Raw genomic sequence first — 13,564 nt, 5'->3', positions numbered from 1 at the left:
ATGTTCATAGCATTCCTATGGGAGAATATCTTAGCATTGGTGGTGACATGATTCAAAGGTTGTGTGTTGCATTCAAGTGAGAGTTTGTCATTGATATCAACATAGTAGTTAATCTATGAAGACTGGCAGAGCAGCGAACTGAATTTGGCTTCGTGCAATTCGAGGAATGCAAAGCTTATACACAGTTGGGATTATGTTCTAGAGAGCATCTAGATACTATAGTTAAGAGAGCGTACGGAAATTTGAAGACTAGAAAGAATTATGATGGAGGCAACGATCAAACATAGTTTTTGGGTAGTAGTTATTGTTGTTTGGATTGTTTCTCCATAAAAAGATAGAACCCAGTTAAGCGAACTTGGACAGAGGTAGAAGACTTGATGAAGATGTTGTTGGCAATCACGCACATCCAGATGAGCAGCACACGAAGAGTTATGAATAATGTGAGCCGACAATTTGTGTGTAATCGTAAAATGATATAATATTGTAATGTAACGTATAAATGTAGTATCTTAAGTTGGTCTTATATTATTATTGTAAATTGGGAAAGCCTTAAGGCTGACTCAATAATTTGTTTTAGGACTTGGTATAAAGGAAAGATGATTTCCTTGGTTGAAATCATCCAATGCAGATATTGTGTAATCAGTGAGAAATTGTATTATGTGAACTTACATGTGAATATATTTTGGATCAAAGAAGTAGTTGGTGCAGTTGAGGCACGGCGAACTAACAAGGAACTATATCTGGCAAAGAAGTTGTTGATGTACCATTGCATAATACAGTGAGGGTAATACTGAAGTTGTTTGGAAAGTGGGTCCATCTGTCTTCCTAATCAACTCCTAATTGGGTTGGCACAACTCCTTACAAGGATTCAAGGTCTCCTAACAGGAACTCATATAACTAACTGTATTTCATTAAATCTATCAAAGTCCATCCTTTCACAAGGAACTTTTATATTAGTACATCATTTTGTGGGTACCATCCCCACTGGGGTTTTGCCTCAAATCAAGGGTTTCCCTAGTTAACAGATCTGGTGTTATTGTGTATGGTTATCTTTTTGTGGTTGTAACATCTATTATTTACATGATGTGGAATACATAAAGATATTGAGAGTCGTTTTAATTGCATAATTGATTCCCCCCCCCAGTTATCTTGGTGGACTCACTTTCTAACAATTGGTATCATAGCATCAGATCCTTGAAAGAAAAGCTTAACAGCTTAAGGAGATCTATGGTGAGTCATTTCAAAAAAGAAACACTGAAGTTTGATGGAGTTAACTATGACAGTTGGAAGGAACAGATGAAGACACATTCACTATGCATGGGTCTAGATTATTGGTTAATCACTAAAAGTAGAAAGTATGTGATTAAAGAAGATAAGCTTGAAGTTTGTGTGAAACTCAGAAAAATGTATTCATGTTCAATATGCTTGCAAGAGAAGCACTATTATCAGCTCTTCCTGATATTGAATTCACTAGGTAAAATCTATAAGACTTCCTCATGAAATTTGGAACGCTTTGCAAGTTACATTTGAAGGTGATAATCCTACTCAGAAGGTTAGACTACAAAATTGGATGTGCCTATATCAAGATGCTAAAATGATAAAAGATGAATCTGTAAAAAGTTATTTTGGTAGAACAGCAAAAATTGTTGCAGGAATTAAGAGTTGTGGAGGAAACAAATCTGAAGATCAAGTTATATGGAAGATATCGAAGACTTTGACAGACTTTGACACCTATATACAGACAACCATCACAAATGAGTGAACAAGTTATTCCCTTATCACCAAAATTTACAATAGAGACTCTTCTTGGAAGATTACAGTCAGCAGAGATGTGGATGAGACAGCAGAGAATTGTCTAATGTTGAAACTTATTTCAGCGCATTCAGTGTTCAGCCAATGTTGACAAGGAGTGCAAGTACAAGTGGAGATTATGCTAGCAGCAGCCAAACAAGAGTTGAAGAAGAAAAGAAGAATGAGGAAGGCCTTGCCCTGCTTATGAAGAGAGAAACTCAAGGTGACAAAATCTTTAAATGTTGGACTTGTAATGAATATGGTCATTATTCTTCTAAATGTCCTAAGTGAGTAAGTAAGACTAAAAATCACTACAAAGCAAGAAAGACTAAGGAATGCCTTTTTGCTGATGAGGATAAATTAAATGCTAAGGTCGAAGAAATCTTGAGTGAAAGTGATGATGAAATAGGATTTGTTGCTATTAAGGAAGAAAGCCCTGAAAAAGAAGAAGTTAGAGAAGAAAAGGCATTAGTATCACAAGTTGGAAAAAAAGAAATCTGATTGGATTAATGACAGTGGTTGTTCCCATCACATGACTCGAGATATGAATAAGTTTGTTGAATTCAATAGCTATAATGGAGGAATTGTTAGAGTTGGGAATAATACAGCCTGTCATATAAAAGGAAAATGTTCTATTACACTTGATGAAAAGACTAATACTGATCATGTTTACTTTGTCGATGGTTTGAAACATAATTTTTTGAGTGTTGAACAGCTAGTGTACAAGGTATACCAGTTGTAGTTTACGGAAAAGACCTGTATTATCAAAGACAAAGATGGCACATTGATTGATATTGGTACGTGGACAAGAGGTAATATATTTCAGTTAAATCCTATAGAGATGACATGTTTAGTTGCTAAAGTGGATGATGGTTGTGACATGAGAAATTTTGTCATATAAACTTCGATGAAATTGTGAAGGTCGGCACTACATTTGCAGTTAGAGATTTGCCTAAAATTGTGAAACCTACTAACATGGTATGTAAGGAATGTGTGATGGCAAAATAGAAGAAAAGTTCATTTCCAAGCAAGAAATTTACTACATCTATGAAGTTGGAGATTGTGCACATGGATTTGAGTGGTCCTACTAAGATAAAAGCATTCTAAGGTGAAAGGTATTTTATGATTCTTGTTGATGATTTCACTAGAATGATGTGGGTAGCATTTCTTAGAGAGAAATGTTGAAGCTTTTGAAAAATTCAAAATATTTAAGAGTAGAGTTGAAAATGAATCTGGTTTGAAGATTAAATGTTTGAGATCTGATAGAGGTGTAGAGTTTACTTCAAATGAGTCTAACAATTTTTGTGAAGAAAATGGTATTAAAAGACAGCTTTCAACTCCTAAGACACCTGAACAAAATGGGATAGCAGAAAGGAGAAACAGAACAGTAACAGAGGCAAGAAAAGCAATGATGCTTGAGAACGATGTATCTATGATCTTTTGGAGAGAAGTAGTGTACACTATGAACGGATTACAAATCACATAAAACACAGGTAAGACACCTTATGAACTTTGGTTTGGACATACACCTTATATTAAGTATTTCAGAATCTTTGGAAGTAAATGTTGTATTAAGAAAGATGATGATATTGGAAAATTTGATTCAAAGAGTGATGAAGGTATGTTTCTTGGATATTCATTGAAAAGTAAGGCATATGGATGTTTTAATCAAAGAACTAAAACTATTGTTAAGAATGCAAGTGTGAGAGTTGATGAGAAGTCTAAAATTCAAGAAAGGATACTTGATTAAAATTCTGATGAAGAGACTAATCCAAGGCCTAAAAGAGAAAACATTGATAAAGAACTATTTTACGAGACTGGCACTAATTTGCAAAATGAAATTCGGAGGGAAACATACCAAAAAGAAAAAAAATCTTAACCTAGAGCTGAAGTAGGAATTGAAGCAATGACCACTAATAGAAATTTGATAAAGAATCAACCTACTAATCAGATTATTGGTAGCAAGGACAGAAGAGTTATGACAAGACACAAAGTATAAGAACTGTGTTTGATTTCTCAAATTGAACCTAAAAGTGCTAATGAAGCTAGTAAAGATGTTTTTGGATTAAAGCTATGAAAGAACTAGAGAAGAGGGTGAAAAGGACAATACATGGGACTTGGTTCCTAGACCTAAGGATAAGAATGTCATTGGAACTAAATGGGTATTTATAAACAAGATGAATAAACATGGTAAGGTGGTGAAAAACAAAGCAAGACTAGTATGTGAAGGCTATTCACAGCAAGAAGGAATTGATTTTGAGGAAATATTTGCACCTGTTGCTAGAATAGAGGCAGTAAGAATTTTTTGGGCATATGCTGCTAGCAAGAATTTTGAAGTGTATCAAATGGATGTCAAAACAGCTTTTCTGAATAGTGAACTAGAAGAAGAGGTATACATTGAGTAGCCTAGTGGTTTTCCTTTAACAGAAAAAGGTATATGGTTTACAAACTGAAGAAAGCATTCTACAGATTGAAACAAGCACCTAGAGCCTAGTACGCGAGATTGGATAAGTATTTGATAACTTTAGGATTTGCAAAACGTAATGCTAATAGCAATCTGTATTTGAAAAAAATTGACAATTGCTTACTAAATGTTGAGGTATTTGTGGATGACATAATCTTTGGAGGAGATAATGAAGCAAGTGAAGCATTTGATGAAGAGATGAAGAAAGATTTTGAGATGAGTATGATTAGTGAGATGAAGTATTTGTTGGAAACTGCAGATTGTTCATAACAAAGACAAACTAAGTATCTTAAAGTCTTGTTGACAAGATTTGGTTTGGAATGCTATAAACCTGTTGAAACACCTACGGTAACTGGTCACAAATTATCTACCAAAGATAAAACCCCTACTGTTGAGCAAAGAAAGTACAAATCTATGATTGGTGGATTGCAATATTTAACACACCCTAGACCTGATATATCTAATGCAGTTGGAATTGTGGCAAGATTTCAAGCTGATCCTAAAGAGTCACATTATGTAGCAATAAAGAGAATTTTCGGATATTTGAAGGGTACAACTAACTTTGGATTATGGTATGACAGATCAAATGATTCTAATTTATGTGCATACACTAATGCAGATTGAGCAAGAAGTGTAGATGACAGAAAGTGCACTAATGGTGGAGCATTTTTCTTAAGAGGAAGATTGATTTCTTGGCTAAAACAAGAAACAAGATTGTGTCTCATACAGTACGACAGAAGCAGAGTATGTAGCAGCTCCAAACAATTGTATTTAGATTACATGGATGAAACAAATGTTGAAGACATTGGTATTGAGTTTACACAGCCTATTATCATACATTGTGATAACACAAGTACAATGAGTATGTCAAAAAATCCACCTTTACATTCAAAAATACAGCCTATATGTGTTATCACTTTTTGAGAGAGAGAGTTGCAAAGAAAGAGATCAGACTGAAGTATATTTGCACAATGGAGCAGAAAGCAAACCTATTTACAAAACCTTTGTTGAAGGACACATTTGAGTACTTGAGAGATATGCTTAAGGTTATGCCCCAACCTGCTTTTAAGTAGTTCATGTAGAGATTGTATCAGTCCAGTGGTAACAGAGCACTATTTATTTAATCTACTGGATGCTTGATGCTTCCTCTATGGGGGAGTATCTGTGTTTGAGTTGAGTTGTTAAGGACTCTTGGTATTGGTATTTAACAATGTCTTTGGACACTTGAGCTTATTACAAATCTTACGTAGAGATTTGATATAATGATACCTTGGTCATTGATGTCAATGGGGGAGAGTAATACATGAAAAACATCCTTGTATATTGATTGATATCAATAAGGGAGAATAACACATGCTTGTATATTATTGATTGATGTCAATGAGGGAAGAAGATTGCCAAGGGCTTGTATGCCTACCATCACCTCTAGATAGTCGCTTATGTCCACCATCACATGGTACAAGGACTCCCCGAACATGTTAGTCTCTACTACAAGAGCTTGCGCAAATAAAATTCATGTTTCCAAGCTGCAACGGCCACAAATCCTACCCTCATATTCTCCTGTTGAAAGCTCTCCTTAGCAATGGTCCACTAATCCTGCAAGCGAGCATGGGACCAACAACTATGGCATTAGCTGCATAGATTGGTGGGGGTTCCCACAAGGAACGAGGCAATTATAAGGACAGTGGAACGGTGGTGGCCACGCATTTAAATCAAAGTAACGAGAATCAGAATTGGCAAGGCCGAACCAAATCATGAATCGTCCATGAATTGGAATTGAATCGGCCACAAATCGAAATCAAATTGACCACGAATCAGCAAATTTAAAACACCCTTGAAATTTAAAGATTTTAACAATTTAAAACTTATTTCATGCACCCTTTATTGAATATAACTTAAATACACTACAACATCATCAAATAGAAGCTAACATACATAAACATGGAACATAAATGATAAATCCATCACATACGTAACTACGTTACACGTAAAATGTAAATTGTAGCTGAAGTAAATAGAAATCATAGGATCCTAATGAGTCAAATCATAGAATGTATGTAAGATGAAGATCCATGAGACATGAAATCATAAATGTATGTAACATAAAGAATCAAGATCCATGAAACGTATGTCTATCAGTATCTGTAAATGTATCCTTCTTTGTTGCTCTTCCTTCTTGCTGGTTGCAAACCTATGATTTTTCTTTTCTCTTCTTTCTCTCACTTTTCCTCTCTTCCACTCATGCTAAACAATTAGAAGGCCCTTTAGGGTTAAAACAAAGAGGAAAGGCAAAAGAAAATAGATGAGTTTTTCTTAAAATTTGACTTGACTTTTTCCCTACATGCGCTGCCAATTTTTCACGATTCACAGAGGTGATTCATGCGATTCCGACAATTTTAGGCCGATTTTCTTTACTATGATTGAAATAGTTGGACAATTGTTTTAATTTTGTGTATGTTTTTGTTTGTAGTTTTGGACTAAATATAGGATTGACCCTTGCTGCTAACATGGCTCTGGCAGAGCTGGAAGATTCTTTTCGTTCATTTTAAGCGATATTTTTCTCTACGTAGCAAATGAATGTGCTCTATCTATTCCTCTAATAATAGTGGAAGTGCTTGATCATTCGTGTTTCATGTGTAGTTCAACTCGTGGACTTATTTTAAATAAATAAATTTGTAGTGTTTTAAATAACAGGGATATGTTTCAGCACATTATTACATCTAATTTGAACTATTTATTAGTTATTTTAAGAGATTGGTTTTTTAATTTCTTTTCAATTTTTCATTATTTTGGTTTATATTTGTGACTTTGCATGCAGATTTGGTCAAGGTCTTCATATAGTCATGAATATAGATTTTCAAACCCCGGTTCAAGTTGATTTTCTGGCATGCACTGAACTTCTCTCCATCTTTCCAATGAAATCCAGGAAGGCAAAGGCAAATTGTGGTTGCACTAGCAAATATAGACAACGCAAAACAGAAGCTGAAAGGTTGCATTTCAAAGCTTTGACATTATTGGTGAGGGTTTCAAGTGGACTATTGAGGAGGCTCTTCTTTGAAACAAGGGGATGAGAATTCTTTCAGCATACTTCTGAACTTAATTTTGCTGAAACTGAAGCCTTAAACTTCCGCTCAAAGGAAAGAGTTTATTTTCAACACCCGCTGAACTTTTTTTTTTTTTTTAACTTTTCTGAGAAGTAAAACAAGGTGCCTCTTCAGACACTTGTGAAAATGTATTTAAGGGTATCTTTGCTAGTTTTTTACCTTTAGAATCTTAGATTGACTACTTTCTTAAGTTGTTATTTTATCTTCATTTGGATTTACTTTAGCCTTAGCTTTGTTGGATTTCAAAGAGGCCCTCTTTAAATTCCTCCACGGATTTTATTTAAAAAGACTACGACGAAGAAGAAGACACAATTTTCCCTGCTTGGACCTGTAATATGTTAACTAAATTTCTATATAATATAGTTATTCCTTATTCATTTATTGGCTTGCCCTAATTTGATTGGTGTGCCAGACAGGCCGGCATCCCTTGATGACTATGGTTTTATCTTTTTCAATAACATACTTGCTTATAAACTAATATGAACTCTGAAATTCTAATGATTTTACGTAAATGTATGGTTTACCTACTGAAAATGCTTCGCCCAGGCAAAAAAACCACCTGTTTCCTGAAACAATTTTGTTGTCCAAAGGCATATAACTATTAAACCAAATTGAAAACCTTGATACCTGATGCCAGAGCCCGTAGCGAAGAGAAAAACCGTAGAATACCGATCCGAGGGCGAAATCTGCGAGATATCAAAGCCATTTCCCAACACCTGACTCAACTCCACCGTATCTCCCTTACGCAGATCGCAAATAAGCGCCGCCGTGGATCCTTCCACGTCCTTCACCAAAAATTCGAGGCGTCCTTCACTAGAAAGGGCGGGGGGTGAAGCAATGGCGAGGAAAGTGGGCCTGCTATCCCTCACCCGCACCTGCACGAATTGCCCAGGGCTTGTATGCCCCGCCATCAGCTCCGAATTGTCGCTTATGTCCACCGCCACATGGTACAGGGACTCGCCCGCCATGTCGGCCTCTACTACAGGAGTTTCCGCCCATAGGACCTCCTGCTTCCATGCTGCAACGGCTACAGATCTCGCCCTCGTTATTATTCTCCCGTTGAAAGTTCTCCTCAGCAATGGCCCGCTGAACCTGCGAGCGAGCATGGGACCAGCGGCCATAGCGTTAGAAGCATAGCTTAATGGGGGTTTCCACGACGAACAAGGCAGTTGTAAGGCCATGCGTTGAAATCGTTAGATAATCGTTTTAAATTTTATGTCTGCCGCCGCCTGTTGTCTTCGACTAAAAATAGTAGTCGCCCGCTGCTGACGTGGCAGAGGCAGAGCTGGAGGAGCCTTTTCGTTCATTGGCTGCCATGGATGTTTTCGTCTACGCGGCAAATCAATCTGCTTTATCCATTGCTCCCATAACAGTGGATGCGTTTGATTACTCGTCATTCAGTATAATTATGCCAGGATCTTATGTTTTTAGTTGAAATGATTCATTTCATTAGAAGTATTTTAGAAATATGATAATCCTAAGAGGAATGATCCATTTCATTAGAAGTATTTTTGCTTTTTCCTAATCGAAAGTAGCTTCCTTTTGGGCTTTTAGATGGCTGATTTTAACATGTTCTTTCACTTTACTTTAATGGTATTGTCAAATGTCTTTTATTTATTTTACAATTTTATTTTTGTGCATTATTTAATTTTAATTGATCTTTTATTTTTATTATTTAATTTTAATTGATTTTTTATTTTTATTATTTAATTTTAAATCTGTCTTTAAATTTATAACTATGAATCTTAATATTGTACTTATATAGAAACTAATTTTATACTAGAAGTGAACTAAAGAAGATTAAAAGACAGCTTAGAATTTTATATTAAATGTCCATTAAGATTTTAACTTGAAGTCTTTTGAATAAGAATTCAATACTTTAACCAATTAAGGTCAAGCCTTTTGTCACGTGTTATTATTCTATCTAAGATATTCATTGTATATTTTGAAATCATTTGAAAATGTTAGAATGTAAAAGAATAACAGGTGGTACAGCATAGAAGGGCCCTTTCATTCATTGCATGTTATAGGTGCTTTTGTCTACGTGGAAAATCAATTTGCTTATCTATTCCCCACATATACTTATGTCATGATTTCATTTTAATTATCATTAATTTTGTAAGGTTTTTTTTGATAGGTAACATTTTACATTTTATTAAGTAGAAATAAAGATTTACAATTTTTTGGCAATTCAAGCTTGTCAAAATATTGAGCATCTTGACACTAAGCCACTACAACTATTCCCCCAAGCCCCATAAACATTTGACAAAATGGGCACAAGCACCCAAAACAAAAGCTAGCACCCTTACATTAAATATTATCACCTTTAGTAAAAGAAAAGATGACACGACATAGCCAAAAATAGGAAACAACAAGCTCTGACCCAATTCATTTGAACTACTCAATTGCATCTTCTTTGGTGAAATTTGGGATGCCCTTATCAGCTCCCAACACCTGCACCTTGCCCTTTCTTCCAGGTCCTTGAGGGCATGTTGTGGTAGCACTATCCTCTGGCTCAACCGTTGAGTTGAACCACACACCGACATGGTTCCTTCCTGTGTGGTTACTTATGCAATCAAGTATTTTAAAGCTTCCCCTGGCATCCTCACGCTCTTTCATGGAGTTTTCTTCATAAAGTCCCTTCAAACTCCCTCCTTGAACCACATTGTTACCTCTAGGAACAAAATCACCTTCCTCCACCCATACGCAGCTTTTGAAATATGCACCTCCTAAGGTGAAGTCAAAGACCAAATGATTAGGGGTTAGACTTGATTGTCACCCCTATTTCCCAATCAAACGTTAGGGGCCTTGACCCCATGTCGAAGCCAACTCCCAAAACATCTTTGTCAATAAGGTCATCAATCCCAACAGTCATTACAAGTCCATGCAAGCAGCCACAACCCATCAAACTTCCTCCTTGGATTCTCCCACCATTAAGGCTAAAGCCAAAAAAAGAGATGTTGCATCCAGATTTGACCTATACCTCAAAAATATATCGAGGTACTCTGGACCTAAAATCTCAAAGACACTAGTCATGAATTCCTTGTCCTCAAATAAGAAGATATTCTTCAACCTTCTCACTGAAATCTTCCCTTCATATGACTATGTTTGGTTGTTCAATTCCAAAACAAAATTGGTCTCCATCTTCACAATGCAAACAAAGCCCTCTTTTGTCTTACACAAATTCAGTTCCCCCTTAATCTCTTTTTTGAAATCTCTAGAAGCACAAACTATGAAGGGTACTGATTTATGATTCTAAAGCCTTTGTTATGCGCAAAGGGGAAAATCTTAATTATTGCTCATTCCACTTAAGCCCAATCACTCTTCATTGAAAAAGGTGGTCTCTCATGGGTAGGAAATAACAATACAACTTACAAATTCCCAACTGTTAACTTAGAAAAGAGGCCTAGGTCTTCAAAATTTTCATATTGTCTCTCCAAGGAACCATCCACCCCCAAATTTGCCAACTTATCTACCAAGTTGTTGGCCTCTCGATAGGTATGAGAGATTCTAAAATATTCAAACTCCTATAGTAGCCCCTTGATCTGGCTTATGTGCTTGTCAAGATACCATGACTCCATTCTCCCTTGCTTGATTCTGTTGACTATGATCTCAGAGTCTCCTTCCAAGTGCACTCTTCTAATACCAAGCTTAGTTCCTAAGGCAAGAGCCTCTTTGGTTGCTTCACATTCTGCCACATTATTGGTGTCATCCCTTAGTCATTTTGCCATTAAGGATAAGATGTTCCCCTTGTGGTCCCATGCTATGCACCCAAAATCCAATGGCCTAGGGTTTCATCTTGTTGCCCCATCAAAATTTATCTTTATCCACCCCTCCTCTAGCAATTTCCAAAAGCACTTTTCTCTTTTACAGGAAGGATCAACCCTTGAAAACCCATTAATGGGTTCAAACTTGATAGTTGGAAAACTCCTTTGCAAACTAGAGCCTTGCCTTGTGTAATGTGTGTCGTGATGGTTTATTATTGAGGCCGCAGATGAAATAGCTTCTGCAATGGCCCTTTCCAATCACTTCCCAAATTTTAAACTATCTTCATCCTTGTCCTAGAAGATTCTCTTGTTGTGTTCCTTCCTAACCTCCCAGAGCGTTATTGTTGATATGATGTTCTACGAAACACCAAAGGTAGTACACTTTTTAGGCATTGGTCATGATTCCAACCACCCTTTAAGAATTTATGACAATGGGCATGACCATTCCAACTTTGACCTCACAAAAGCCCATGCTTTCTGGGCAATATTGCAATGTAAAAGGAGACGATCCACCATCTCTTCATCTCCCTACATAAAGGACACCTAAATGGTCCCTTGAACCCCATCCTAATTAACCTTTCTCTAGTTAAAATTTTCCTATTGCCTACTAACCAAGTGAAGGCACCTAGTTTTGGTAAAATAGCTTGATTCCAACAAAGATGTTGTTATGCACTCCTTCCAAGAGTTGATAGCCAATTTTAACTGAATATTGGCCACTTTTGGATCCACTCCATACTAGTTGATCCATCATATTCCAATAGAGTAAAGTCTTATCTTCTAATATTTGTCTCATCTGCTCTATATCCTCATTATTTAAAGTGAGTGAAGATGCCTCTTTCCACCGCCTAGGCAAACCATTATTTAAAGCCTATGAAATCACTAACTTTAGAACCCCATTGTTGTTTTGTTGCTTCAATCAAGCTTTGAGACACTCCATTATTTTCTAATTTATGTCCTCCATCCCATGAATCCTTCCAAAATTTAGCCTTTTTTTTTGTCACCAATATTCCATGTCAAATGATTAGTGATAAACTCCCTACAACTCAGCATAAAATTCTAAATTATTGATCCACGAGGGGGGTTAATAATTGTCAGTGTTCTCTCATCCTCCATGTTATCTAAGTACTTTGCCCTTATGATTTTGACCCACCATTGATTTCTTATTCTGTACATCTACCAAACTAATTTGGCACCAAGGACTGTTAGAAATAGATAATACTGGGAGAGGGGTGAATCAATATTCTACAAACTTTTTCCCATGACTTAATATTGTTAATTACTGTATAACTTGCATATGAAAGTAAACCAATAATGTTGAATAGTAAATATAACCATGCACATGGTGAACTCATAATACCATTATTTGTTAACTAGGGAAACCCTGGCCAAGAGAAAACCCCGGTGGGGATGATACCCACTAGATGATTCACTAAACAATAGGATCATGTTGAGGATATTGACCCTATTAGGAGTATATGAAGTGCATATAGTGTCTTGAGTCCCTTTTAGGAGACTAGGCCTTGTTAGAAGCCTCAACCATGTTAGGAGTTGCTTCAACCCTATTAGAAGTTGGTAGAACAAATACAATGTATGCAAGAAGAGCTCACTGCCCTAACATGCAATTATACAATTCAGTTTTTCACAAGAATAAATATACATACAATACTTGTTATTTTTTGTACTTTGCACTTGTTTAGATTATACATAAGAATCTGCGTCACATAAGGCTCATGGTTCTTTCAAGCTCTTTGTACAATAGTTTGCATCACATAACACTTGCTCGTCTATCATAGATAGCACACTTATCTTTGCAATATAAGATCTTTACTTATACCTCACATATTCACAAAACTATGCTCATTCAACCTTCATGTGTTCACACGCTTGACATAATAATGTCCACATAGTCGGCTCATCATAACTTAGTAATTATTTCATAACCAAAATAATTCCTAAGGTCGTACAAACCAATTCTCTACAATGCTTTATTCTGCATTGTTTAATACTCACACCGGTATTTTAACCACATCTTGTGTTGTGTTGTCTTTAAACACTTGTGCATTGATACGCATCATCATGAAATTGTCATGAAGCTTACCTCAACTATGCATGAGCTAATTCTCAACAAGTCATCCATACACTTAACATCTTTACACTATCTTGCTATGAACTGTATAACACTTAGACAATTTTCTAACTCTAAATGCATAAATGAAATGTTGAATGTGTGTTGCCATAAATGATAACCATTAAGACATAAATCTGACCATATTGCCAACAATTTCCCCCTTTGGCATTGATGGCAACATTTAGGAAAATTGGCTAACTCCCAAAATGATGTCATGCATAACAAAATGAAATAAAAGTAACTAGAAAATTACCTTCAAAACATTATAATTTTATTCATGTTTTGATGGATCATTACATCCCTTATCACT

General features: G+C 36.0%; 1 protein-coding gene across 5 annotated transcripts in view; it reads right to left on the bottom strand.

The window, feature by feature from the left end:
* LOC149571000 (FAD/NAD(P)-binding oxidoreductase) overlaps positions 1-8,580 on the bottom strand; it is a 55,248-nt gene extending 46,668 nt beyond the window's left edge. For all 5 annotated transcript variants that reach the window (XR_016359743.1, XR_016359742.1, XR_016359744.1 and 2 more), the window contains exon 1: positions 7,987-8,580. Coding sequence is in view for 2 of the 5 variants with exons in the window: in XM_089812558.1 (XP_089668684.1) it covers positions 7,987-8,540 (554 nt within the window). In the remaining 3 variants the exon portion in view is untranslated. The remainder of the gene's footprint in view (positions 1-7,986) is intronic.
* Positions 8,581-13,564: the final 4,984 nt, after the last annotated feature.

The sequence above is a fragment of the Cupressus sempervirens genome, chromosome 2, assembly GCF_028749045.1.
Source record: "Cupressus sempervirens isolate cs-2001-9-10 chromosome 2, ASM2874904v1, whole genome shotgun sequence".
Classification (NCBI taxonomy): domain Eukaryota; kingdom Viridiplantae; phylum Streptophyta; class Pinopsida; order Cupressales; family Cupressaceae; genus Cupressus; species Cupressus sempervirens.
Note: the sequence above shows the minus strand (reverse complement) of the source record. Positions and strands in the feature narration are given on the sequence as shown.